The following is a 26,957-nucleotide window of genomic DNA, read 5'->3' as shown; positions in this document are numbered from 1 at the left end:
CACTTGACTTTTTAAATGGATCACAGGCATCTTTGTCAGACATTTAGTTTTCATTGAAATCAGAACAGTATAGCAGAACGGAGGCATGAACGAGCACTACTGAGTGTGAAGATGTGAAAGTGGAAGGGGCTGCCATGCCCTTGTCTCTCCTTCTGCTTATCCTCAAGTGCCTGCCCAAGGATTACTTATTGTCTTCAGCCTTCACTACGTCAAGATTAAAACCTTTCTATCCTACATTTTTCTTTCATGTTTTATGTTTACTTTGGAGAATAACTATTTTCTAATCATTTAAAATTATTTTCAGTTTATACTTTTCTATGTCACAATTAAGCACCCCCAAACATTTTGCACCCCCACACACACACACAAAGCCTTGCTCTATAGCAGGGGTAGGGAACCTGTGGCTCTCCAGGTGTTGTGAAACTACAAGTCCCAGCATGCTTTGCCAGTAGATAACCAGCAGATAGGTGGCAAGGCATGCTGGGATTTGTAGTTTCACAACACCTGGAGAGCCACAGGTTCCCTACCCCTGCTCTATAGGCTGCAGCCTAGTCAGCCTATTGGATAATATAATACATTTTTTAGATTCTTCTATTTATGCTTGTAATGTTTCAATATTGTTAATAAATTCTGTATAAAGCTAGTCACGCACCGTACACATATTAAACATTTTGTTTATTATTTTTTGCTTATAGTCAATGCAGATTCCAGCACTCTAATTACCAGTTGTTTGTGCCTCTGGAAAATTGTATTGGGTTGCTTAGCAACCGGCCTCAACACAGTACAGCTGCTTGTGATGTCACAATTAGAGGCTGGGACTATCTGGCAGCCATAGAGCAAGCAGCATAAGCAGCATTAGCAGCAGTCTCTATAGATTATATTTTAATTTATAAATACAATATAATTTATGTGTTTGTTAAATACATTGTAACATCTAATGTAGATTTCCGGTAACATCGGAGACAGGACTATGGCATTGGGTATCAGTCTTTATGACTTGGCAAATTTGTCCATTGGTACCCCAGAAGTTGGGACTGTTAATTTCAGTGCCCTTCATACTCTGCTTCATGCCATACTTAAGCATCTGAACATCAAAGATGTCAAAACTGAATTCCAAGAAGGAGATAGAGGTATGTACAAGCCCCCCGGGGGGTTGGTTACTGTGGAAGAGGGGCAGAATAGCAGGGTGGTCAATGACTTCCACCAGCTAGAGCACAAGGTCCTAAAGATGGAAAGGCAGCTAGAGGCATTAAATAAATTGCCCGGTGCACCAGACTTTCTGTGGAGATCAAAAGCACAGGACGAGAGCCCCACTGCAGTGGAAGAAATGCAGCAGATGAAGAAACAACTTGAAGCCAATGAGGACGAAATGTCTAAGGTAAAGAAAAACAGTGGTGTTCTTCCAATATTATATCCCAGCCACCCTACAGTTCACATGAACATATTTTGTTGAAAGGGTGGCAGTTTTCTAGGTGAATCCTGGTAAGCACTAATCCAGGTGGCAGGATAAAATAACTTGGAACCAGAGAAAAACATCTGCCTCAAAGCCTTGTCCCCCTTAACCTAGCTACATACTTATGTATAGATACAAACAGTAATCTGGTTTAGCAATACTATATAGTGCATTTCCCTACATTGCCATGCATGTATAACCATTGAATCCTCAAAGAATCATCTGCTTTGCAAGCCCTGTCTGAAATGCTTTGCCCTCTGAATGTAATGCTGATCTGAGGAATGAGGTAATTCAGTGTTACCATCTGTATAATTATACCTTACATTCCTTAATGGCCTTTTGGGTCTGCTTTTGAACTTCTACTTGTGGGCGCTTATAAGCACAACTTACATTTAGGGTCTGTGAAGGATCCAATGAGTATAAATAGACAATGTGTTTCTTATAGCGATCCACAGATCACAATTTTGAGGTCCGCTTAAACTGCAGCCAGACCTATATTTACCTCTGACCCTTAGTACCCTCTAATAGTACCATATATCATTATTTTGAGGGACTCTATGGTGTATTACTAGACATACTAGAGGCAAATGACAAACTTTGCTAAGCAATAGAAAATTGCAAAGACGGCATTTTAAATGCTAGTGCGCATGCGCCGACCGAAAGTATTGGGCATGTGCACAGAAAGCCCCGTTCCTGTGTAATATCAAGGAACTATTATCATGTGTTATGTGCGTATTGTCGCTAACCAATAACGATTGTCGAACCTCGATTTGTGTTTCCAACGCACAAAGATTTATTTGCAATAAGTAGAATAATATGCTCAAGCGAAGTAATGATAAATACAGCCGTTACTTATCGCAGGCGCGCTGGGTCCAGTGCAGTCATACAATCCTGAAGTCTGGGGACAAGATGTCTGAACACTGGATCACAAGCTGCTGCTTATATACACATAGAAATACAGTAATACAATGAAGGTGGTGTAGCTTGCATCTATTGGTCCAGGTTTCAGGAAGGTCTCAGGGGTCGTCATCATTGGCTAGTTCATACAAAGGAATCCAAAGGAGGGGGTCATCTCTGCAGGGGGTATGCTCTGCTCTTCCTGCCAAGATTCCTTAGTCTTAAGTAGTTCATAATTCCCTATCATTCATAACTTGTGCATGCACTCTGCGATTCCCTCGCAGAGTGAACCAAACAGTAGGATATGTAACGAGGTTCATTATGATACCACTCATGATGTGATTCCTTCAACCTGTTCCGTGTATTTCATTAATATGCATGTAACTCTGATTTAACATATAAATACTACTATATTTCGACATGACTATGTGTTGCAACTACCATTAATGTGTACTATTTTATTAGTATGCGTGTTTGTGCGAATGTATGGTAAAAGACCAATAATTGTTGCTGCCACGTTTAGTGGATGCGTACGCCCTTTCACGCCGTAGCGTGCCCTTGTACGTCGTAGCGTACCGTACGCATCTATTCAGAAAAAGACAACCAAGTTTGCTCGACTTTAATTGAAATGACTTTATCCAATTTGCTGACTTCGATACATGTCACATGGAGGGATCACATGATCCCTCCACACATGTGCTGTCCAGCTCTGCTCTTCGGAGCAGAGCTGACAGCAATGAACGTTTTCAAGTACAAAACTGTACGCCAGCTTCAGCTGAAAAAAAGAGAAATAAATGGCTACGATATCTGCTGCGATGCAATGATCATAAATGTCAATTTAGCTTAATTTTGCAGTTAGTATACAAAAACTAATGATCTAACAGAGGGATACTGTTTGATAAATAGGCCCCAATATGAAAGACTTTGTGACAGACAAGAGAAAAATTAGGACAATCTTAAATATCACAATTACAGTCTGAACCTCTCAGTAAGCTGACAATCCATAACACAAACCTAACAAATGTATTGATTTCATTGCGTGATTCTGAGGAACCCAAGTAATTAATAAATAAATTGTGTTTAAGATACTTTAATTTGTTACATGTACCATTGTAGTAAAAATAATAAGTATTCCCTATATTGCCTCAATATACCTGTGTATGTCAACAGTTAGCCAACATGTCACAGAGCCCAGTTCCTGTAGGACATTGCATATCATCATGTAGTCTTTTAAGAGATGGTACATGTAACAAATTAAAGTATCACAAATACAATTTATTATTTATTATTTTAAGAAATTCTCCAGCTTATAAAGGGCATCATTACTCACATTTGCCTGGGGTGACATGCCTCATGTGCCCCCAAAATCATAGCCCAGGGTACCAATGTTACGGTGCCAGTTGTCGAGAGTTCAGTTGAAAATATGACTTTAGGATTGTGAAACCAATCATAGTGTTACAGTCTACCTTCCTCAGGTCAAACACGTTTTTTTTTATACCATTGACTGAAGCTCACTGTGTAATGACATCTGGGGGGAAATGTATCAAAGTGCGAGTTTGCCAGCGTGTTTAAATCACGGCAAATCGCGGGTGTTTACCCGCAATTTTTTTTTAAAAAAAATGGAAATGTATCAAGCTGCGATTTTGACACTCATGTTCAAAATCGCTGGTCATCTCTGGCGATTTTGAGCGATGTAAACACTGACGAGTTTAGCAAACTCTCCTGTGTTTGGAAAACTCGCCTGTGTTGTAACAGTGAGTTGTAAACACATCACTGTTACTCTGCCCCTGTCATACAGCTGCCGGAGCTTCGGCAGCTGTAAAAACTGTAAAGAACAGATAAACGTTAAAAAAAAAAAAAAAGCGTGGGGTCCCCCTGCTATTTATGCTTAATCCTAGTGCTGCCTGACTAGTGCTGGTCCCGTGAAAATCGGGGAAAAATTTTGCGTGGGGTTCCCCCGATTTTCACTTTACCAGCACTAGGCAAACCAGCCAGGGTTGGCGGCACTATAGCAGGGGGACGCGCGGCAGGGGTCCCCCTGCCATAATGACTAACCAACCCTAGACTGTTCAGCGCTGGGCTGGATTCCCTAGGGAGTGGGGTCCGCTGAAAAAACGAGCCCCCCCCCCCTAGAAAGAACCAGCCCAGTGCTGATAGCACTAGGGCTCTTCCTACTACCCCTGGGCTGTGGGTAGTAGGGTAATACGGCGGTAAAGTAGTAAAAAAAACAAACTGACACCAATTTTGTTTGTGGAACTACAAGTCCCAGCCAGCCAGGTTGCCAAAAACAGTGTGGCCATGCTGGTGCTTGTATAACTACAAGCACCAGCATACCAACAGCAGCCAGGGCATGTTGGCACTTGGAGAACCACAAGTGCCAACATGCCCTGACATCCCTGGCTTGCTGGGCCCTGTAGTTCCACAAAGAAAAAAGTTTACAAAGCCACAACACCCTGTTATAAACCATACATTTATTAAAAATAATAAAACCCACAATAAAGACGCTAACCACCCTCTTTTAAACCACAGCATAATACTGTATCTAGCGCTTACGCAATTAACGTAGCACATTGCGCATGCGCTACGCTACCTGCGTAACCTGTATTTACTGTATTACAGGTTACGCAAGTAGCGTAGCGCATGCGCAATGCGCTATGTTAATTGCGTAAGCGCTAGATACAGTATTATGTTATTTCCCCACTAGCGTGGGAAAATACCATAATACAGTAGTTAGCTCTTACGCAAACAGCGTAAGAGCATTGCGAAACGGACCTCCTACTAGGTAGGAGGTGTTTGCGGCGGCTCCTGTTTTTGTTTTTTTATCTTCAAGCAACACTAAAGAGTCGGGATGTACAAATATGGGCCCCTTCTGGGCGAAGAGTTCCTGTTGGCAAAGATTCCCTTATGGAGGTACAAATGGCTGGGACTGGGGCAAGCCGGCAAGATGGATTTACAAATAATAACTGACATTGGATCAAAAAAGAAGGCATCATTGGTAAGTATTTGGGTTTTATTATTTTTAATATATACTTGTGGTTTAAAAGAGGGTGGTTAGTGTCTTTATTGTGGGTTTTATTATTTTTAATAAATGTATGTGGTTTATAACAGGGTGTTGTGGCTTTGTAAACGTTTTTTTCTTTGTGGAACTACAGGGCCCAGCAAGCCAGGGATGTCAGGGCATGTTGGCACTTGTGGTTCTCCAAGTGCCAACATGCCCTGGCTGCCGTGGGTATGCTGGTGCTTGTAGTTATACAAGCACCAGCATGGCCACACTGTTTTTGGCAACCTGGCTGGCTGGGACTTGTAGTTCCACAAACAAAATTGGTGTCAGTTTGTTTGTTTTTTACTACTTTACCGCCGTATTACCCTACTACCCACAGCCCAGTGGTAGTAGGAAGAGCCCTAGTGCTATCAGCACTGGGCTGGTTCTTTCTAGGGGGGGGGCCTGCTCGTTTTTTTCAGCGGATCCCACTCCCTAGGGAATCCAGCCCAGCGCTGAACAGTCTAGGGTTGGTTAGTCATTATGGCAGGGGGACCCCTGCCGCGCGTCCCCCTGCTATAGTGCCGCCAACCCTGGCTGGTTTGCCTAGTGCTGGTAAAGTGAAAATCAGGGGAACCCCACGCAAAATTTTTCCCCGATTTTCACGGGACCAGCACTAGTCAGGCAGCCCTAGGGTTAAGCATAAATAGCAGGGGGACCCCACGCTTTTTTTTTTTTTTTTTAACTTTTATCTGTTCTTTACAGTTTTAACACGGCCAGGGCAGTGTAACAGTGATGTGTTTGTACAACACGCTGCTATCAAGCAGCGTGTTGTATCTGGCATGTTTTCAAGCAAACTCTCCTGAGTTTGCTAACTCGCAGCTTCATACATTTGAGAGCTGTATAGCTGCAGTGGCAAACAGTGGTGAGTTTGATCTCTGGCAATTTTGCAAGTAGCGATTTTGACAGAAGCAGAACTCTGGCGATTTTGCATGAAATCTCAGCTTCATACATCGGCTAGTTTCAACTCTCCTGAGAAAATCGCTGGAGTTGCAAACTCGCAGCTTGATACATTTACCCCCTGGTCACTGTGTAACATGGTTCCAAGCTGTCAGGCACACAGTGGGACTCTATGATTGGGAAGGTTACAACATTTTAAACAACCTAAATTATTTGTGCATTGACCAAGAAGTTTTATGTTTTTCCAGAAAAGTAAAAAAAATTAACCTGTAGACCTTAAATAATAAAATGTTCACCTGTGGTTGCTGCTGCTGTACATTTATACACAAGTGTCTACTAGCACTATCTGTGTATTCTCTCGGAAGTAAGGTGCGACTTCTTATCCCATCAATCTATAGACTGCATGCATTAATTATCCAAGCTGTCTATAGAGGGGCAGGATGATAATTTGTTGTTGAAAGTAAAACTTTCTTTTCTAGTATCACCTAATTGACATGCTTGGAGAATACATGTCCCAGGAGTACCATTAGAAACTGGAATATGAATACAAAGGGCAGTCATATGTGGATTCTATGATTAATCTATATACTGTCTTTGGCGACTACATAAGTGCTTTTTTATTTCTTTTGTGGAGAAGCCCTTTAAAATGAAGAAAACTTCTGTGATTCAGCATGTACTGTAGTACGATGACTAGCGTTCTCAGATCCATCAGAAAGATAAATAATCAGTCCATCACCACCAGTTATCAAGTCCACTGCATAATCAAACCTGAAAACCTTTCTGATTTAGGTGGGTCGGCGAGCATGGTCACGCATGTGTAGATTCACCAAGATAAGGCAACATTTTCTCTGTAAATCATGACAATAGAAAATCAGCCTTATAACCACATTTTAATAACTGGATCTGCTAATGTTAGAAGACTGCAAAACCGTAAGGTTGTGAAAGTTACAAGTCTATAGGGCAATATGTTCCTGTTCAACAATAGGAAAAATACTTGCACTTCTGGCTGTACACTGTATGGTTTTCAGTGGTGTGATCTAAGCTGAGCTTATTATGTTATCTGAACTCAGGGGAACCTGGAGAAGCTGGAGAAGCTGGAGCAGCTGGAGAAGCTGGAGCAGCGAATGAGTCACTTGGAGTTGAAAACAGCAGGAGAGAGAGATGTGGACACGTTTCAGATTGATTTGGAGTCTATTAAGAAGCGTGTGGTAAGTAGACAAGTGTTTCTCTGAGTGGCATAAAAGAGCACAGGAAATCCTGCAGCAGTTTCTGGATTTTATGATTTTTAAGTGCAGATGCAAGTGAGGTCCTGCTCTTCAAAATAGGATTTAAAGAAAAGGAGTGGAGGAAGGGGGAGGAGCAGGACAGGAGGGAAGGGGAGAAACAGAATGTGAGGGAAGGAACTAAAGGTTCCTACCATCTGCATTTAAAAGTAAGGGGGGCAAGACTCGGCTCAGCAGCCTATTAGGAACACTTTAAATGAAAAAAAATGCAGGTGGCCCAGTGACCCAGCCCATGGTTGCCCACTATGGGACCGGCCTGGGGGAAAGTTGTCCCCTTGCTCCCCAGCCCAGCCAGCCCCTGTGTGGGATGAACAACAAGCTGACTGTATACCATCAGCAGGGGCATCATGTTCTAGACTAAAAGACAGAAATAACAAATGATACAAACTAAAAAGTCTTATACTTTATTATTATTTAGCAACAATATACAATCAATCTTATGAATCCCCATTAAATATAATAGGGAAATATTTGAAAATTGAAACATGAAATATGTCAAAATGTATTCATTAAAAGCTTCTTCTTGAATATTTTTGAAGGAAAGGGACCCTCACCTTCTTTTAATTTATAAATATTAAGACATTATTTTCACTTTTCTCTTTTTTCACAAGCACATTTGCCATATGTGAAGCCATTGGGTTTCTAATATTTTATTAATATTTGTAATGGGGACTCAAAGGATTGATTGTGTATAATATATTTATATTTAATAAATATTAAAGTTTGGGACTTTGATTTTGTTATTGGTGTTCACAAAGAGTCTAATGGGTATATTTTCTAAACTGTGGGTTTTGAACAAGTGAAGATGGTGCCTATAGCAACCAATCAGATTATAGCTGTCATTTTGTAGTAAATGATAACTAGCATCTGATTGGTTGCTATAGGCAACATCTCCACTTTTTCAAACCCGCAGTTTAGTAAATATATCGCCCTAGTGCCTTCAATAGGAATACATGTGTTTTTTCTTCCTCTTTTGTGAATGTTAAATGTATTCAGCACAGCACCCCCACATTATAAATTAAATTAATTTATTGTGGGGTAAGGTTCTATTCTAGGGCGGGTATACTCCTGTTTTTCATGTGTAGACAGGGAAAACAATGAAAATAAATTAAAGTTTTGTTCATTGTATTGCTCCTCTACATTACTGTTAATTCACCAGTCAGATATCTTAAAGTACCTGACACACCTACTCACAATGTAGCCAGTGATTCAGGAGAATGCAGCAAATTAAATTATAGGAATCCCAGCATTCTGAATTAGAAAATCTGGGCAAATTAAGGTCACAGCTCCACCTGCAAAAACTGCTATCAGATATGCCCAAATTGTGACATGATCTACCCATGCCATGACCATTTTGGATGCCCTCGTATTGCCAGTCTCTGTCCCTCCCCAGCCACAAAGTGGTGTTTGTAATGTGCTTGTTACAATGAATGTATCACATATTTGTACATTGATTATATTGGTGGATCTTTACAGGTACATGGACGTTTGGTATCCACTGGTTATAGATCATATTCTCCATGTGTAACCCAATTACTTAGTGGAGAGAGTGTACTGGTGTAATTATTTATATTGTGCATTGTAACAGGATAGTTTACAAATGATAGGTTTCCTTTTGAAAGTGAAAAGGTGGAAGGTTGCATAGGCAAACCGAGGGGGGGGGGGTATCCTAGTGCCTGGAAACCCCCCTCCAAGCCTGGGGCACTGTATAATTGAGTTGGCTGGACCCTGCTCCCGCTTCACACGGCTCGAAAAGGGAGAGCTGCGTGCACCTAACAGTAGTGCACACAGCATTGCCCATGTATATCATGGGGATAGGAGGAGTTTGAGAGCAGCCAAGCACTGTCTAAAATTATAGCCACGCCCCCATGCATGCTGGTCATGCCCACTGGTGGCGTAGTGTGGAAACCCCCCCTCTACAAATCCTGCGTTTGCACCTGGGTTGAGGGAGAGTGCCAGCAAAAGGAGAAATATGGTGATTTATGGAGGATGAGAGAAATGCAGCATTCAGAAATAGTAGAACTCATAGATAGATAAATGTAATCACATTGGACATAGCTCATTTATAAATTATCTTCATTTCTGTGTTAATAACATGTAGTAAAAACTATTCTCTGCCCTGTGTGTGTTATTGTAGAAGGTCCTGGAGGACAGCTTCGCTAAGTTCCCCAGTCCAGATGAACTGAATAGTATGGTCCATTGGGAAATCCTGCGTGAGCTTGATGTGAAACGCCCGGTAAGGGAAAATAATTACAGTTATACCTTTAACTACATGTAGGAATGCAGAATGTCACCTTCATTTGCCCTAACCTTAACCAGATCTTAAATCTGAGAATCGGGGACATTTATAATAATCACAGTCCCATTAGTTGTAATTCACTGAACGACAATGAAGTAAAGTGTTATATTTAATGACATCAGCGCATATTAGTAGCTGCTATTACTAAACTGCATCCTGGATTCAGTTCAGAATTTGACCATATAATAAGGGAATAGTGTGCCTGCAGGCTCCAAAGATGGACATCTGGCCCTGATGCAGATAGAGAATATATTAAAATAGATACCTCTTTTATGTAATAAGTCTCCCAAATTACACAATATAAATAATTGTCAGTAATGGTGATCTCTCCTTCACACTGCCTGAAGAACTGTATACTTTAAACTTTCAGCTGCAACAGTTGCAGAAAACAATGGATACGGGAGTGAGCCCCATATCAGAAAGCGTTAGCCAGAGAGATGAGAACACCAGTGGTATCACTCTACAGCTAGGGTACATCAGGTGAGTGAGGAGACCGGGGGCACAGAGTCTTTATGAGAGAGTGGTGCTATGTAGTCAATTGGAAATGTGAAGTGAAAACAGGAGAAATGATAATAAAAATTGGACAATATAATAGTGAAACATAAAGTCAGATATAGAACAGTTAAGAAGTGCGCGAGAGAATGAAGAGAGCCGGGGAAGCCGTATTTGTACATTGGGAGTATCTCTAAATACAACTTTGTTTCTCCATCCTAGTGTCTGATACCCATTCTAGTCATTCACTGTGTTGCATGGTGCTTGTGAATCTAAGAAAATTAAAGAGATTGCAGAGAGTATATTTCCTTAGAATTGTTTAATTGGACAATATAGATTATTTTCTGTTCTGTCACCAAGTGCTAACATTCAAGACACTGAGAAGGAGCTGAGGGAGCTGCGTGACAAGAAGGAACATGAAAAAGCCAGCGTGGAGCAGTCTGCAGCTGATAAACCCCTACACCTACAACAACAGGTCAGAACAGTAATACAAACAATAGACAATAGGGGGTAAATGTACCAAGCTGCGAGTTTCTGGTGGGTTTGAAAACTGGAGATGGTGCCTATAACAACCAATCAGATTCTAGTTATCATTTATTTAGTACATTCTACAAAATAATAGCTAGAATCTAATTTTAAAACTCTGTTCTACATAATCTACAAATGTGTTTATAGGTTTTAAGATACACAGGTCCAGCACCACAACTAAGGGCACTACTGTCATACACAGGCACATGCTATAACATTAAAAGTACATCAGTTTTTGAGCCTTAAGGGTAAATATATCAAGCTGTGCATTTTTGGCGACCATTCAGATTCTAGTTATCATTTATTTAGTACATTCTACAAAATGATAACTAGAATCTGATTGGTTGCTATAGGCCACATCTCCACAAACCCGCTGAAAACTCGCAGCTTGATAAATTTACCCCTAAGACTTTTCAGGATAAGGTTTATTTTTCCCATTGTTTAGCGCGCTTTGCCTAAAATATAGTAAAATACACGGCATCCTCATATTGCTTCTGTATAAACCCAAGGACTTACTATACAATACATAAGTTATATACTGCATTAGCTTGATTGAGAAAGTAGTATGAAAGTACCACCTGGTTCCATGCAGTTATTCAACTTCTCCTTATTTCTCTATTTTCCCATTTCCTCTTTTAAATGTGTCTAATGTTTCCCACCATTTAATTTTGATGTTGCATTCCTCATTCTTCCCATCTTCTCTCTGGTTGGTCAGAAAGCCGACAAGTGTGCACTAGACAGTGATATGAGCCGGGAGGAGTTTGATGCCACCACAGTCCAACTGAATAACTTAATCAAGGATGTGATAAGCAGAGAGATTGGCCAGGAGCAGGACTGGCAGAAAGTTCTGCAAAAAATAAATTATGAAATGCAGAAGAAAGTGAGTACATCTATGTGTATGTATAGTATCTTGGGAATTGCTCATCCTGTTAGGAGTTGGACACTAAAGCAAATTGTAAGTTTTTTTTCTAAGATTATAGCACATTTAAAAGTGACTGGTTGTGATGACAGACAAGGATTATCCCAACAATGGGATTTGAATAATTGATTTAGTAGTGTAATAATGTATATATAATTTCCAAGGGTATATTAATTATGATCACTTAGCCTGTGTATGGGTAATGTTAATTCACAGTGGAATCTGTGCTGCTTTTCTAACACTGGGGCAAATTGGAAGTGGTTTGTTTTGCATATGTTAAAGCTGGACATATACTGGAGTAAATGACACCAATTTAATTGCAATAATTCCTTATTGGAAATTTATTCTTACAACATATTGAGAATTTCATCCAGTATAAATAACAAATAAAATGATCAGCTTTAAAAAAGTAAACCTTCCTTGCAACAAATGCAGACACAGTCTTTGGAAATTAAATGAGTATGTACCACTTAGCTTTCTAACATTTATTAAATACCATTAACAAAATGTTAGCAAATCGAATGTTTATTTAATTTGATTTAATCTCATTTTTTGTTATGATGGAATGACCCACTCTGTCCTCCTGAATATCCCCCATAGCTATTTCCACTTCAGTTTCCACACCTCTCAAGATGTCAGTTATCTAGTGGGAGTATTTGCTCCTGGTTGTTTGACTGTAGAACTTGTGATGAGTTGCTCATAGAGCTGGTAAAGTGTAACCGCACATTGGTGTTCTCTTGAAGTACTGACAGCAGCCATTGTGGTGTTTTCAGCGGGTTAAGAAGAGAAGGTCTGTCCTTGTTCTCATCTTTATTGTAGAACGTGCCTTGCTAAATTGTGGGATTGAGAGTAGTGACTGTTATATTTTAATGTCTCTGAACCAAACACCAAGGGAAGGTGTGATGTTATTGCATTAGATATGCTTAATGTTTGTAGACACTCCCTTATATGTTTAAGCTTGAATCTTTAGTGATGGTCCCTAAGACCATGGGGAATGCTGGGAAGTGGGTGTGGCCAGTTTGCAATGTACCCAGAGTCTGCAAATGGCTGAATAAAGAGCTCAGCAGTGCCCACCCATGCTTCAGTGTCCTGATGAACTGATTTACAAGTATATTAACAAAACATGGTGTCAGAAGAAGTTTTAACTGGACTGCTAGAGCTCAGAGTGTGAAAGGATCCTGCAGAAGTCGGTAAAGCTGTGACACGCAGTGTCTGAATATCTGTCTTGTGCTCTGGTCACATCAAACAGTGAGTAACTATGGATAGGCTGTCTCCTCCAGCAGGCATGCTCATGTCTGGCAACTTGTCTGAAAACTGGAAAAGATTTAAACAAAGGTTTAATATATATCTTGCTGCATGTGGAGCTGATGCAATGGAGGATAAAACAAAGTCATCCATCTTCCTCCATGTGATAGGAGAGGATGTGCTGGACATTTATAACAGTTTTCAGTTTGCTGAAGGGCAGAATATGGTGCTATCTTCTATAATGCAAAAGTTTGAAGATTACTTTGTGCCAAGGAAAAATGTGACATATGAAAGATATAAGTTTTTCACCTGTGATCAGAAGTCTGGAGAAGGATTTGATCAGTATGTTACAGAACTGCAATCACTCAGCAAAACCTGTGAGTTTGGTGATTTAAAGGACTCACTGATTAGAGATCGTATTGTCTGTGGAATACCTGATAATGGACTCAGAGAAAGATTGCTGAGAGAGCAAGACCTAGAACTTGACAAGGCAATGACTATGTGCAGATCTACAGAAATGACCAGACTGCAAGCCAAACAGTTACACAAGGAATCTGATACTACTGTACATGTGGTGAAGAAAACAGAGCCAAGCAAACCACCATTCTCTAAAATGAAGCAGTCTAAAATGCAATCTAATAGGAAAATCTGCAGTAGATGTGGAAATACTCACAATCCTAAAATGTGCCCTGCTTATGGTAAAATCTGCATGAAATGTGGTGGACTTAATCACTTTGCCAAATGCCATAGAACCAATAGTGAAACAAACAAAGTGCATGCCGTTGAACAAGCTACGTCTGAAGATTTTTTTGTGAATTGTATTGAACTTTGCAGTACAGACAAGAAAGAATGGATTGTTCCTTTAACAGTGAACGAGATTGTCATTCCCTTTAAGCTTGATACTGGTGCGCAGGTGAATTTGATATCGTTTCAAGACTATAAGACTTTTAGAGTAAAACCTAAAATTCATCCAGCCAATGTGAAAGTTACAGGCTACACTGGGGAGGAAATTCCTGTGAAAGGTACATGCCTAGTGACCCTGAGCTACAAAGGACAAAAGTTCAAAACATCGCTACTGATTGTGGATAAAGATGTACAACCGATTCTAGGATTAAGTTCATGTGAGAAGCTTAACTTGATAAAGAAAGTTTTCATGGTGACATCACAAGTAGAAGATGAATGCAAATCAGTGTTTACAGAATACAGAGACATGTTTGAAGGTTTAGGTTGTCTGCCTGGCGAGCATAAGATAAATCTAGACACGCAAGTTCCTCCAGTGATACACCCCTGTAGAAAAGTGCCATTTGCGCTGAGAGAAAAACTAAAACAGGAGTTAAACCGCATGGAAGCTTTGGGTGTGATACAGAAAGTTGATGAGCCTACTGAATGGGTGAGCTCCTTAGTAATTGTTGAAAAGAAAAATGGACAACTCAGAATATGTCTGGATCCAAGAGATTTAAATAAGGCTATTAAAAGAGAACATTTCAAACTACCAACCAGAGATGAAATCATGTCACAGTTTGCGGGAGCAAAATGGTTCAGTAAATTGGATGCATCTTCAGGATTCTGGCAAATGAAGCTAGATGAAGCCAGCTCAATGCTGTGTACATTTAATACCCCAGAAGGTCGATACAGATTCCTTCGACTACCATATGGGATATTGTCTGCTCCAGAAGTATATCACAAAAGGATACACATGATTTTTGAACACATTCCAGGTGTTGAAGCAATGATGGATGACATTATTGTCTGGGGATCTACAAAAGAAGAACATGATTCTAGACTGAGACAAGTAATGGAACTTATCAAGAAGGTGAATCTAAAGCTGAACAAGGACAAATGTGAATTTGGTGTGAAAACACTTACCTTTATGGGTGACGTGGTCTCGGAGGAAGGTGTGAAGCCTGACCCGAGGAAAATATCAGCCATAATAAACATGGAACGTCCTAACAACAAAGACGACGTGAGAAGATTCCTAGGAATGATTACTTACTTAGGAAAGTTTATTTCTCAACTCTCCGAACAAACAGCACCTCTAAGATGGTTGTTGGACAAAAATAATGAGTGGATGTGGTCACATGAACAAGAAGAAAGTTGGCAAAACTTGAAATGGACCATCACAGAGCAACCGGTACTAAGATTCTTTGATCCTACAAAAAGTATAAGAATTTCAGCAGATGCCTCGCAATTTGGCCTAGGCTCAGTGTTGTTACAAGAACATGAGGATACATGGCAACCGGTAATCTATGCATCAAGAGCATTGACAAGTGCTGAAACAAGATATGCTCAGATAGAAAAAGAACTTCTAGCAATCACATATGCATGTGAGCGATTTCATCAATTTGTGTATGGTCAAGCGTTTACAGTGGAAACTGACCACAAGCCATTGGTAGCTATCATGGCTAAATCGTTACATGACTGTCCCATGAGAATTCAAAGAATGCTTATAAGACTACAGAAATATGATGTCCAATTGCTGTACTGTCCTGGTAAATACATGTACATTGCTGACACACTTTCCCGTGCTGTGAACAAAAGTGAAGGTTCTGAAAGTCTGATGGATAAAGAGATAGACGCATATGTTAATTTGATTGTAGCTTCTCTACCTGTGTCTCTTGCAAGACAAGAACAGATAAGAAAAGAAACAGAGACAGACATCACAATGAAAGTGTTACAAGACATCATTCTGAAAGGATGGCCAGCAGAAAAAAATGCGTGCCCACTGTCTATTCATGATTATTGGATGTACCGCACTGACCTTACGGTTGTCAATGGTATTATTTACAAAGGCAATAGAATTATTATACCTGCACGACTAAGAAAAATTATGCTGTGCAAGATACATGAAGGCCACTTAGGAGAAGAGAAATGTAAACGGAGGGCGCGTGAAGTGATGTATTGGCCAAGAATGAACCAGGACATAGCACAGACAACAGCTACATGTGAACTGTGTCTTACGTACAGACCAAAGCAACAAGTCGAGCCGCTGAGTCCTCATGCAGTGCCAGAGAGACCATACCAGAAGGTAGGCGCAGATTTGTTTGATTGTATTGGAAAAACACACATTGTCGTGACTGATTATTATTCTAATTACCCTGAGGTGCAGACTCTACCTACAACTACTAGTAAAGCCGTAATCAGTTGCATGAAGTCAATCTTTGCAAGGCATGGTGTTCCTATGGAAGTGTTCACTGACAATGGACCTCAGTTTTCCAGCGCTGAATTTAGACAGTTTGCTGAAGAGTGGGAATTTGTCCATGCAACATCGAGTCCCCACTATCCACAGTCAAATGGGTTGGTGGAAAGTTCAGTAAAAACTGTAAAGAGTCTAATGAAAAAAGCACAAGACGGCAAAGAAGATTTCTACAAAAGTCTTTTAATCTACCGCAGTACACCTTTACAGAATGGACTCTCTCCTGCCCAAATGCTGATGGGAAGGAGGATTAGAGCAAATCTTCCGATAAGTGACGAACTGCTTAATACGCATAACTCAGCATTGGTGAGACTGAGTAAGGTACGTCAACAGGAGAAACAGAAACTGTACCATGATAGGCGAGCAAAAAGCTTATCTGATCTAAGATCAGGTGACCAAGTCCGTCTCCGAGATCATGAGAAAGGCATTTGGATGCAGAAAGGTATTGTGCAAGCACAAGTAGCACCAAGATCTTATATTGTACGTACAGATCGTGGAACACAAGTAAGAAGAAATCGGGTCGATTTAAGATCTCAACCCAACCATAGTGATGGCAACACGACTGAAGAATACCCTTCATCTGACATGTATGATGGACTTGATAATGGTGAACAAACCATGATGGAAGAAAGGTCCAACATGGTTGACGATACACAGACTTTGTGTGAAAGACCCATAAGAGAAATACGCAGACCTGAGAGACTCATTGAAACGTGTTAGATGATGTTCTTAATGTTATATTGTTAAATTGTTATACTGAAGGATACAGGGCTTATCTTTAAAGAAAAGAAGATGTGATGTTATTGCATTAGATATGCTTAATGTTTGTAGACACTCCCTTATATGTTTAAGCTTGAATCTTTAGTGATGGTCCCTAAGACCATGGGGAATGCTGGGAAGTGGGTGTGGCCAGTTTGCAATGTACCCAGAGTCTGCAAATGGCTGAATAAAGAGCTCAGCAGTGCCCACCCATGCTTCAGTGTCCTGATGAACTGATTTACAAGTATATTAACAAAACAGAAGGTAGAGAGGAAGGTCTAAGTTTATCAGTATAGAAGAGTGTATGTCAGTGTCTATCCTAGTGCTAATACTGTATGTGCTATGTAGACTGATACACTGAAAGGATTATGTTTGTGACTGACGTTTAGAGTTACATCCATTATAAAATATGGTTGGTAATTAGGACATTTGGGGCAGTCCCCTGTCATTTCTGTCTGGGAATAAAGATCTGATGAAATAGCAGAAAACAGGATTCCTGCAATTCATGTCATATTCATATCTGAAGCTTTATTTCATTTGTCTACTTGCATATTCAGGATGTTGTACATCCACCTGCCTATATAACATACACAAAGATACCTGGATACAGATATGTGCCTATTGACTATATTATTCTACTTTACAGTTGGACCGCATGGCATTTAACACTATGAAAAAAAATGTAGAAAAACAGTGGAAAAAAATCTTCCATCTGCTCAAGAAGCGCCCTCCACAATATGATAACGATGAGGCTGCCGGTATCCGCAAGTAAGTATTGCTGTGTGTAGACAGCTAAGGATAATCCTGAATTTGCAGGGGGTGCTGCGGCTATGAAGCCCGGCAATAACGCCCCCGCTCCTTGCAGAGGCCTTGTTTCATGATACGCCAGTCCAGTCTATGCGATCTGGGCATATGCACATGACCATGCATGCTCAGAAGAGGCCCCCACTTCAATGTAATGATGCTCAGTGGGGATCCTGTGGAAGGGGCACTTGCCGCAGCCCATTGCTCCCCTGCCTATAACACTGGGAAAGCAGGGCTAGACAGTCACTGAGCTAGTTATGTCACCTATTAATTAATTGTATTTACTTCTGTCCTCACTCTGCACCATAGGTTGGTGTATAAAAATGGCAGAAGAAATTAAAAGTAATTACTAACTAGATGACGTTCTACACTCAGCATTTACTTAACCCCCAGCCTGTGATATGACAGTCACACAATAAGCATCTGTATTGAATGCAGGGATCTGGCAGTCAGCGACTTATAATTACAGTTGTAGCAACATTCCGATCAGTATAAGGGAAGTTCTCCCTAAAATGCCCAGGTCCCATACAGAAGTGGCCTAATATATAGCATAGAATGTGTAATATATGATTCAGTAGGAATTAGGAAAGGAGGTTTAATAATATTACACGACCAGCAGAGGCTGTTATTGTACACTGTCTATGGATTAACTTGACACACAAGCACTTATTTACAGGCTTTCCAATTAGTTGCAATGTAATGTTCAGTTTGCACTGAACTACAGCAACCAATCAGACACATGCATTCATTGTCTAACGGGTGACAGGTAATTGCTGATTGGTTGCTGTTTCAGCACAAACCTTGGACCTAATTGCAGGTTTACTAGTAAATTTGTACAGTCTGTGGCTAGCACATGGTTATATCAAATATGCCTTCCACTTTAATTTTACTGGTTTATTTGGGTTTCTTTGAAAAGTTTAATTTGTAATAAACTGATCTTAGAACCTACAACTATAACCACCTGGTCCTCTACTCACAGCACTAACTTGCAGCTAGTATTGGGCAAATCTCCTGAGGTTCCATTTTTATTCATTTGTGATATGTGAACAATAATTAAGTTGTGGTAATTCTTGATAAACAGAATTAGTTATTTTTGAGATATTTTATTTATCTTTTTTTTCTACAATTTGATTTCAACAATTTTTCCACTGCAATGTTTATCGATTCCCCTCTGGATGCATTTTTTGCTATTTAGGTCTTAATTGGATCCAGGACCAATTATAATTGTATTTGTTAATATTAGAGCCACCATATTGCAGACATAGAATGGCAGCTCCACAGTCTGACACCTAGGGACAGATTTAGTTGATCGTGATGTTAAAAATTAGTGCTCATTTATGCTTGCACCTCTATGTGGTGCGAGTAAATATGAGCGTTATTCCTGTAAAAAAAAAATCTGTGCAAGGTGTCTCGTGGCTGTTCCGGAGGCACCTTGCGTGGATATTTCTACAATTGAAATCCCCCTTTAGTGTTCAAATTACCATGAAATATGGAAGACAACTTCCAACACCTTTTGAACTTTTCAAACATGGAAGAAATTAAAGTTTTCAACATGATATCACTTGATGTAGGGAAAAAGATTAGGTGTATATGTCTAAAAACAATGTAACGTGGATTGGCCTGTGGAGGATAATCATACAATCATACGCTATCATTTCATACTTAATTGAGAGCAATTGGGGTTGCACAATGTTTTAACCTCTACATCATTTACCCCCAGGCAGTTGATTGCAAGATTTAATTGTGACCACCCCGTGAAAATGGCGGTGCTAGGGCAGTAAGTGTTTTTTTGTAGAAATTTAAATTATTAAACATAACACGTGTTCTGCCTGTGACCTATGCTGATTAACATATGTATTCCCTTGTTCGACACATTTTTGTGAACAGGCAGATACTACCCATCCCAAGCCTTGCTCGGCTACAACCTCGTCGTTCCAGCCGGCCATACACATTATATGACCTCGAAGAAGTCCAGCAGCATGGCCGCAGGTTAGTAGAGGGAAGAGGCATATGTCACATGATCAGAGGCGGAACTAGCAAGCTGTGGGCCCCGGTGTGGGGTGAAGGGAACCGGGGCCCCCGAGCATCTGCATCTGCCATGCAGCAGGCCCCATTATCTCGATGGGGCTTGGTGCACAGCACCTATCCCACCAATGGTATTTCTACCACTGCACATGATCCATGACATTTTGCTGCTTGTAAGTAAACCCCGTCCCTTATTATTAGTTGTAAATGATTGGCTGATTAATTATCAGATTCTGATTTTTATGAAGATCAGAAGTGGATAAAGATATTCATATATTACTTTTTATAAATGACCTCAATACACAAAGCTATTGATTTATTCGGTGAATATTTCATGGTATAAACATATACCCTAAAAGCCACATTAGTTCCGTGCCCATATTAACGTAAAAAAGCTCTGGGCGCAGAACCCATAACCTCACAAATTACAATGATGTGGGCATCACTTAAATGGTCCTAAACTCACCAGTTATACAGAGTGATACAGGTGATATAGATAAACACACATGGGACATTATTATATGTATTATATATGCTCTATATGGATATATACATCATTTTTACAATAAACTATTTTTTTCAGCATTAGCAGTAACATGTTTTCTTTGCATCAGGTTCTGAGTTGGAGAACTCTTATCCTGCAGTAAATGTTCTGTCACTGAATTAAAGCCCCTCCTGTAGATTTCATCAATTTTTCAGAATGTTTTTTACCAAGATTTATTTAGATGATTAAACGTTTTTGGAATTTTATTGTGAATTGTATTGTCAGAACGGTATTTATTCCAGATTTTTAAGCATACCAGTTCTACCACTTATAATATTATATTGTACCCACGCATTAGATCCCTCCTTCTGTCCTGTGCCCATACATCATTCCTGAAGCAGATGTCCCCACCTATAGTAAATATGAGGGGAGAGGGGATTATATGTTGCAGTATGTTCTCACTGACTTTTTTTGTTTGTGTGTTCATGTTTAAGAAGTTACATAATTTTACATGATAAATAGCAACTTCAAATCATTGAAATTCCTTTAATAAGATGAAGCACAGTGGAGCATAAAGCAATTGTATAGAATCCATGACCGTATGCGCCAGGACATGGAGAAAGTTTAGCTACATTACGGGTGATCCATTAAGGCCAGCACTAGCAGCATTAGAAATCAATTGTGTGCCCATTGGGCAATACTTTTAGTGAAATGCTTTTCACACCATCCACATGAATTTTATAGTGGAAAATTTACTGCGGCTAAATGCCCCTTCCCAGCCCTGATCACCCCCCGAAATCATAGGCTGTAATAAGTGTCCTTTGGGTATGAAGACGGAGCAGACAGGGCTGTGCTTTCTGGTGTATGGGCCAGTTCTGGGCATGCGCAGACTGATTTTGAGTATGATACGCTCAAAATCGTCAGATACGTGCCTTTATGACTCGCGTCCAGAGTCTTATTTAATTAGAAGGGACAATTTGTACGTAAATGTACTGTGACCATAGTAAGTAAGTAGGCCAGTCCTGCTTGTAATAGACTGTCCCATCAGTCAGGTCTTTTGTCCTGACTACCGGAATTCTAGGAGGTATATGGGACTGGATCATGTATAAATAACTTATATTTATTTAAAGGAAATAGTGCAGGGTGCTTATTTATATAATTGCACATGCACTTATTTTTGATATTCTGTATATTTTGGTAAGGGAAATCGTTATTTCTGACACCAGGGTAGAAAATTAGTTTTTCCTGTTTTAACCTTTCTAAAGCAAATGCCTAATTCTGATGTATATATCTGATACAATGAGCCTTTGTGGATGGAAGCCTTTTGTGTATTGTAATGTGGGAAAATGGCTTGTTTTGGTTTGTGATGTTCTGTGGGAATGTGTATTCTGAAGAAAGACCCCATATGTTAATTGGGTCTTTTGATGTGTGAGGTTTCACTTGGAGACAGGAAGGTTTCATTTAAAATGTGCTGCTAGATTTCCTGCGTCTAAAACAAAGATGCAGGACATCACAGCGTTTCTAGAATTTCACAGATAAGTGTAAATATTAGTAGCTTTGCAATGCATGTAAATATATGTTTTGGTAAACAGGTTAAAACCTGATTCTAAAAATAACCTGTGTCCAAAGCTGTATAAAAAGCACTGTAGTACTGTACACTGAAATGTTTCATTCTGATGTTCCATCTGACCTAACCACTGATACCTATAATCAGTGGAACTGTCCTTGTCAGGGCACTTGAGGGCAATAAAACATCACTCTTTGCTTCAAGACCTTGCTTGACAACTTCTTCAATATTGCTGTAATCCTGTGACCTGCAGTTTAGACAATAAATCCAATCCGTTCACTGGCTGTTCCTGTGGAAGGACCCAGCTCTCCAGTACCACCGCTCTGCCGCTACCCTGCAGCTCTGGTCAGAGTGATAGGCCAGCGGGGATCCATCCACAGCAACCCTGATCCATAATAAGAGGTCTGGAGTTACCAACCCAAATGTACCAGCACAGGAGTACACTAGCAGTGAGAGTTACCCAGAAGGAACGTGGTTCTGAGCGCCATAAAGGAGCTCAGTGGTGGCAGTATTGTAATCCCCTCCTACTGCGGCAAGAGGGCGCATTTGGGATAACATAAGGAAATGGTGGCAAAGTAAGCCCAGCCGCTTCCCAGCAACAACAGACTGGATGGCATAGGCGGTTCATCCTGTCACAGTATATATTTTATCAAAATAGAGGACAGTTAGAAAAATACCTATTATTTTCAAACCACGTAATGCTCCAGCATACTGCCTCAAGCAATTTGTATGATCAACAGCACCAATTTGGATTTTTAATGGGGGCCACATGTTGTAATTTATAGATATCTGTGAACTGAGGGTCTCTGCTTATTTGATTTCAGGATGCGGCTTGTGGTAATGTATTGTGTATGGGGAGAAAGACTGGATCCTTACCCACATTTAACTAAACATATTCTGTACTCTATAAAATCTCATACCACAATCTAAGATGATACCATTGATTCTTCTATTCCTCTCATCCTTTGACATTTATTAAGTGGCTCTACTGAATATTTTCCCTCCTCTGCCTGAACTTTGCACCTCTCCACAATGGCTGCAAAGCTCTTGCACACATGTTGCTGCGATTTTGACCGTCACTAAGCATAGCTAAGTAATATACAACAGTATGAGTGTGCTGGAACTATGAAGAGGACTGTATGAAGTGGTGGGACTCATTTCATCCTCTCTGTCTTTTATCTATTACATAGTGGCGATTATGGATATACAACAAGCGCCCGCAGCTGTGGTGGAAAGCACACGCTAACCTTTTCGCGTTGTACCAGACTGCAGGGCATCAACACCCCACAGGGCCCTCAGGAGAAAGAAAGTGTGGTGGGTGGCCTGAAGGTAAGTGAAAGGAGAAATGAGTGAAATAATGATAATATAGACTTGCTACCATAAACTGAAACCCACGTAAAAACCTGTTACAATTTACTCGCTATACTCTTTTATCCCTTTTTTTTTACCATATTTCTCTAACTTATTATATGTCTTTTCTTGGCCTGCTTTTAAGGCATATTTTATCTACTGCATCATAAACTAGAGCTGCTACGATTTATTCCCCCACATCCTGCGTTATCCTACTCACTTCTCTCTGCTGCCCAAATTTTCTCACATATACTCTTTGCTCTTTATTATTTTTTTCTAATTCCATCTTTCCACCAGCATAGGGAGGCAAATATTCCCCGTTTGGATGGGCAGAAGTACCATGGCGGGAAGGATATGCATTTTCCAGACATTTGCACCAAGGATGGTAAGGAACAAACTAATTTTTACTCATCGTTAAGAGAGTTCAAAAGGAGGGAATGGTGTGCTAGGGGGAAACCTGGAGGGAGGAGAACATTTTTACCACTGATTCTGCAGACTCCCTCTGTGGTAGGAAGGAAGTTACATAGTAAGATTTAATTTCCGAAAATGTAGAGGCTGATATAAATTGTTGTCCTATGGCAGCAACTAAACAACAACTTCTATGTTAGTTTGACTGCATTTTGGCTGGTAAACTGCTTAGAGCTGCTACATTAGGAATAATTCCGTAATATGATCTCGAGGAGACAGAAGTGTGAGATGAATCAGGAATCCATGCTGTGGTGTTATTGGGTAAATGCAGATGAATATATTAGAGAAAATATGAAAAAATCATATAAAGTTATTATTGTGTTTTATTTATATATAGATCAGACATATTACGCAGCTCTGTACAATGAGGGGATATAAATGAGCTAGTTACAATACTATGAAACAGAAGGTAAAGATGGTTCTGCCAAAATGAGCTGGTGAAAGTTTGTATGGCTAATGTAAGGTAGAAGCATTACCAGACACCGGTATTGAAGCAGCCATTGGTGACTGGCATCTACCGGTGGTGTTGTATGGTATGGTTAGAATGAGCAGCGAGAGTGGAAGGTGGAGACATAGGGTTGTGAAATGGAAGAGTCAGAAGACCACAGACAAAATATTTGTGTAACCTAGATGTCTATCCTGGTTCTTCTTTTCGCTCAAATGCCAAACTGGAAATGATCATAAATACATGTAACCTCTTTACCTTAACCAGGGAGCTTAAGAGAGTGGTGGACCACATACGGGGCTGTTTCTGCTAATTCAGTTACGCATCTCAACATGGATCACAACTTTTAAGGGAATGGTTGAAACATAGAAATAACAGGGTGTTAACATGTAACAGGCAATCAATGTATTTATAATCCAAAATGTTATAGATATGAAGACCCCACAGAAGTATATAAGCAGCTCAACCTCAAGCCAGTCACTCATGCAGCAGAATCAAAATAGATCTGGAAACAATTTGAAAATAGAGGGGCTCTTTCATAGTGTAGTAATCTCTGGATCTTCTGTCATGTAGACTATGCAATATTAGTTATGTCAATGTGATCAGATATGATTTAGAGCAGAGATGTCCAAATTCAGTCCTCAAGGGCTACCAACAGTTCATGTTTTCAGGATTTCTGTCTGTAGAAACAGGTGGGATACTGACCCAGCCAAATACATTAACTCACCTGTGCATGATTAAAAAAATCCTGAAAACATAAACTGTTGGTAGCCCTTGAGGACTGAACTTGGACCTACCTATTAACACCTACCACTTAGTAAAACCTACCACCTACCTAGTAACACCTGCCCCATACCTACTAACACCTACCACATATCTGCTAGCTGAATGAGCTTGCATCTCAGATTAGGATACAGATGGTATGTCACACGGCTCTGTGCAGATGGATCTTTGGTAATGTGTGTGACATGAGTGACAGAACAGAAGCTGGTAATAATAAAATATTATTTGTTTTTCTTTAGGCAAAGAAGGAGTGACTTGAAATATTTTGAGATTATCTGGGGGGAATTCAATTATATTAGCACCCCAATAACTTTATTACCGTTATTACGGTAAATTCAACACGGCTTTCTGCTCGCGGCTCAGGGAGCTGCGAGCAAAAAGCCGGCGTTGAAATTACCGTAATAACGATAATAGTGTGCAGGCCACGTTGCTTTTTACAGTAACGCGGCCAGTTGAATTCAGTGTGGCTTACATATTACTTCTTCAAAATATACAAGTTGTTTAAATAGGCTTCTGACTATCAGACAACTGTTCTCCTAAAATAATCTTTGGTTGATTAAACAGATTGTCAATATTATTAATGTTACATTTTTTGATCATTATCTTGATTTAAATGTCATAGGAAATTCCAAATCCCGTCGCAAATGTTCTCAGGGATCCCAAATAACTCTGCCCGCATTGGGTGGCAGTACTTCTTCTGACAGCCTTCATCAGAGTGACAAGTCCAAGAGAAACAGCTCAGGTATCTTATTTATGTACAGATAATGTAATTAAAGAAACAAGTTTACTGCAATTGAAGAGAATGTAGCATAACAGTCATTTAGATTTCAACGTGCAACTGATTTGGTAGTGGAAACAGCTTAGAGCCAATATAGAAACAGTGTGTAATAAGCACCCTGGGGGGAGAGAGCACTGTTTAAATACAAAACAGAACCCAACTACAACTTCTGCAAGATCTAGTAAATGTTCTTGTCCAAACTCTGCACAAACCCCTAGACCATTTGGTGGCTCTTATTATCCTTCACACCTCTACTTTCTCCCACAAGAACACCACATGCTGTCTTCCTTTGGACCTACCTCATATTGTCCCTATTATGTTCACTCCCACTCACACTGCTCTTTTCTGTTGAGGAAGCAAGGTGGACATTCAGTCATCATTTTTAAAACCACATACCTTAATTAATGGTAGATGAACACAAACGGATGTTATATGGTATGTATAGACTAGATTGATACTATACCACACAGTGGTTGTGCATATGAGGACGAGCAGTAACCAGAGAGAGTTTATTTTGCTTAAAGTTGTGTGTATTAAGACTTCTAAGCAATAAGACAATCTGGACTTTACCCTAGAATAATCAAAATTTTGTAATGGGTTGAAGTAGTGTTATGGCTTACCAAACTTTTAGCCATTATTATATCTAGTGTTTTTAACCAATCCAAGGGAGACAATAACTGTACTTACATAATGCTGGGCTTGATGTGCATTAAATGTATGAGTGTGAGGTATTTTGATTTTTCTTTCAATAAATTTGATTGTCGGGGTTTATTTTTAAAGATAAGTCTACCAGGACTTAATATTAGTAATAGTCTTTCCCAACAATGTATTAAAAGGATATTAGGCTTAACCATTTTGGTGATCTGAATTCTTATAAACAGCCAATAAAGAGAATGTTGATTGTTAATGTTTTGTTTATTGTATATTCTATGCCAGGTTATCCAGGAAGATATCAGCAACCTCCTCAGGAATTTCTTGCTTATGCATCTGCAAGAAAGATATCAGGATAACATTTTGTGGAAAGGATTGATCCGCCCCAATATTAACTTAATCTTAATGCAGTCAATGTCTAATAAACCAAAGCATTACAAATTAGGCTGAAATAAATATATTAGGATATTAAGATGTTTCCAACTGTTCATTTCTTCTATTACAGATTAAAGTTTTCTCATATTAAGGGAAAAGGAAGATTCAATATTCTCTCATGCAATTAAAGCATGTGTGAAATCTTAATAAGCTGAGATG

General features: G+C 39.8%; 1 protein-coding gene across 1 annotated transcript; it reads left to right on the top strand.

The window, feature by feature from the left end:
• Positions 1 to 970: 970 nt before the first annotated feature.
• LOC142143201 (uncharacterized) lies at positions 971 to 26,803 on the top strand. The gene is made up of 13 exons (XM_075200914.1): positions 971 to 1,378; positions 7,361 to 7,498; positions 9,711 to 9,809; positions 10,243 to 10,352; positions 10,725 to 10,839; positions 11,608 to 11,772; positions 17,655 to 17,776; positions 19,533 to 19,589; positions 19,700 to 19,801; positions 23,079 to 23,217; positions 23,536 to 23,623; positions 25,557 to 25,676; positions 26,649 to 26,803. The coding sequence occupies exons 1-13, from the start codon at positions 971 to 973 to the stop codon at positions 26,720 to 26,722; spliced, it is 1,737 nt and encodes a 578-aa protein (XP_075057015.1). The 3' UTR covers positions 26,723 to 26,803.
• The last annotated feature ends 154 nt before the right edge of the window (positions 26,804 to 26,957 follow it).

This window comes from Mixophyes fleayi, chromosome 3 (genome assembly GCF_038048845.1).
Source record: "Mixophyes fleayi isolate aMixFle1 chromosome 3, aMixFle1.hap1, whole genome shotgun sequence".
In the NCBI taxonomy this organism is placed as follows: domain Eukaryota; kingdom Metazoa; phylum Chordata; class Amphibia; order Anura; family Limnodynastidae; genus Mixophyes; species Mixophyes fleayi.
Note: the sequence above shows the minus strand (reverse complement) of the source record. Positions and strands in the feature narration are given on the sequence as shown.

Bases quoted from the DNA above. Each gene is read 5' to 3' on its own strand.
- LOC142143201 (XM_075200914.1), top strand. From the start codon at position 971: ATGGCATTGGGTATCAGTCTTTATGACTTGGCAAATTTGTCCATTGGT. The intron at 9,810-10,242 runs GTAAGGGAAAAT...TTAAACTTTCAG, and splicing joins AGCTTGATGTGAAACGCCCG to CTGCAACAGTTGCAGAAAAC. The intron at 11,773-17,654 runs GTGAGTACATCT...TCTACTTTACAG, and splicing joins ATTATGAAATGCAGAAGAAA to TTGGACCGCATGGCATTTAA.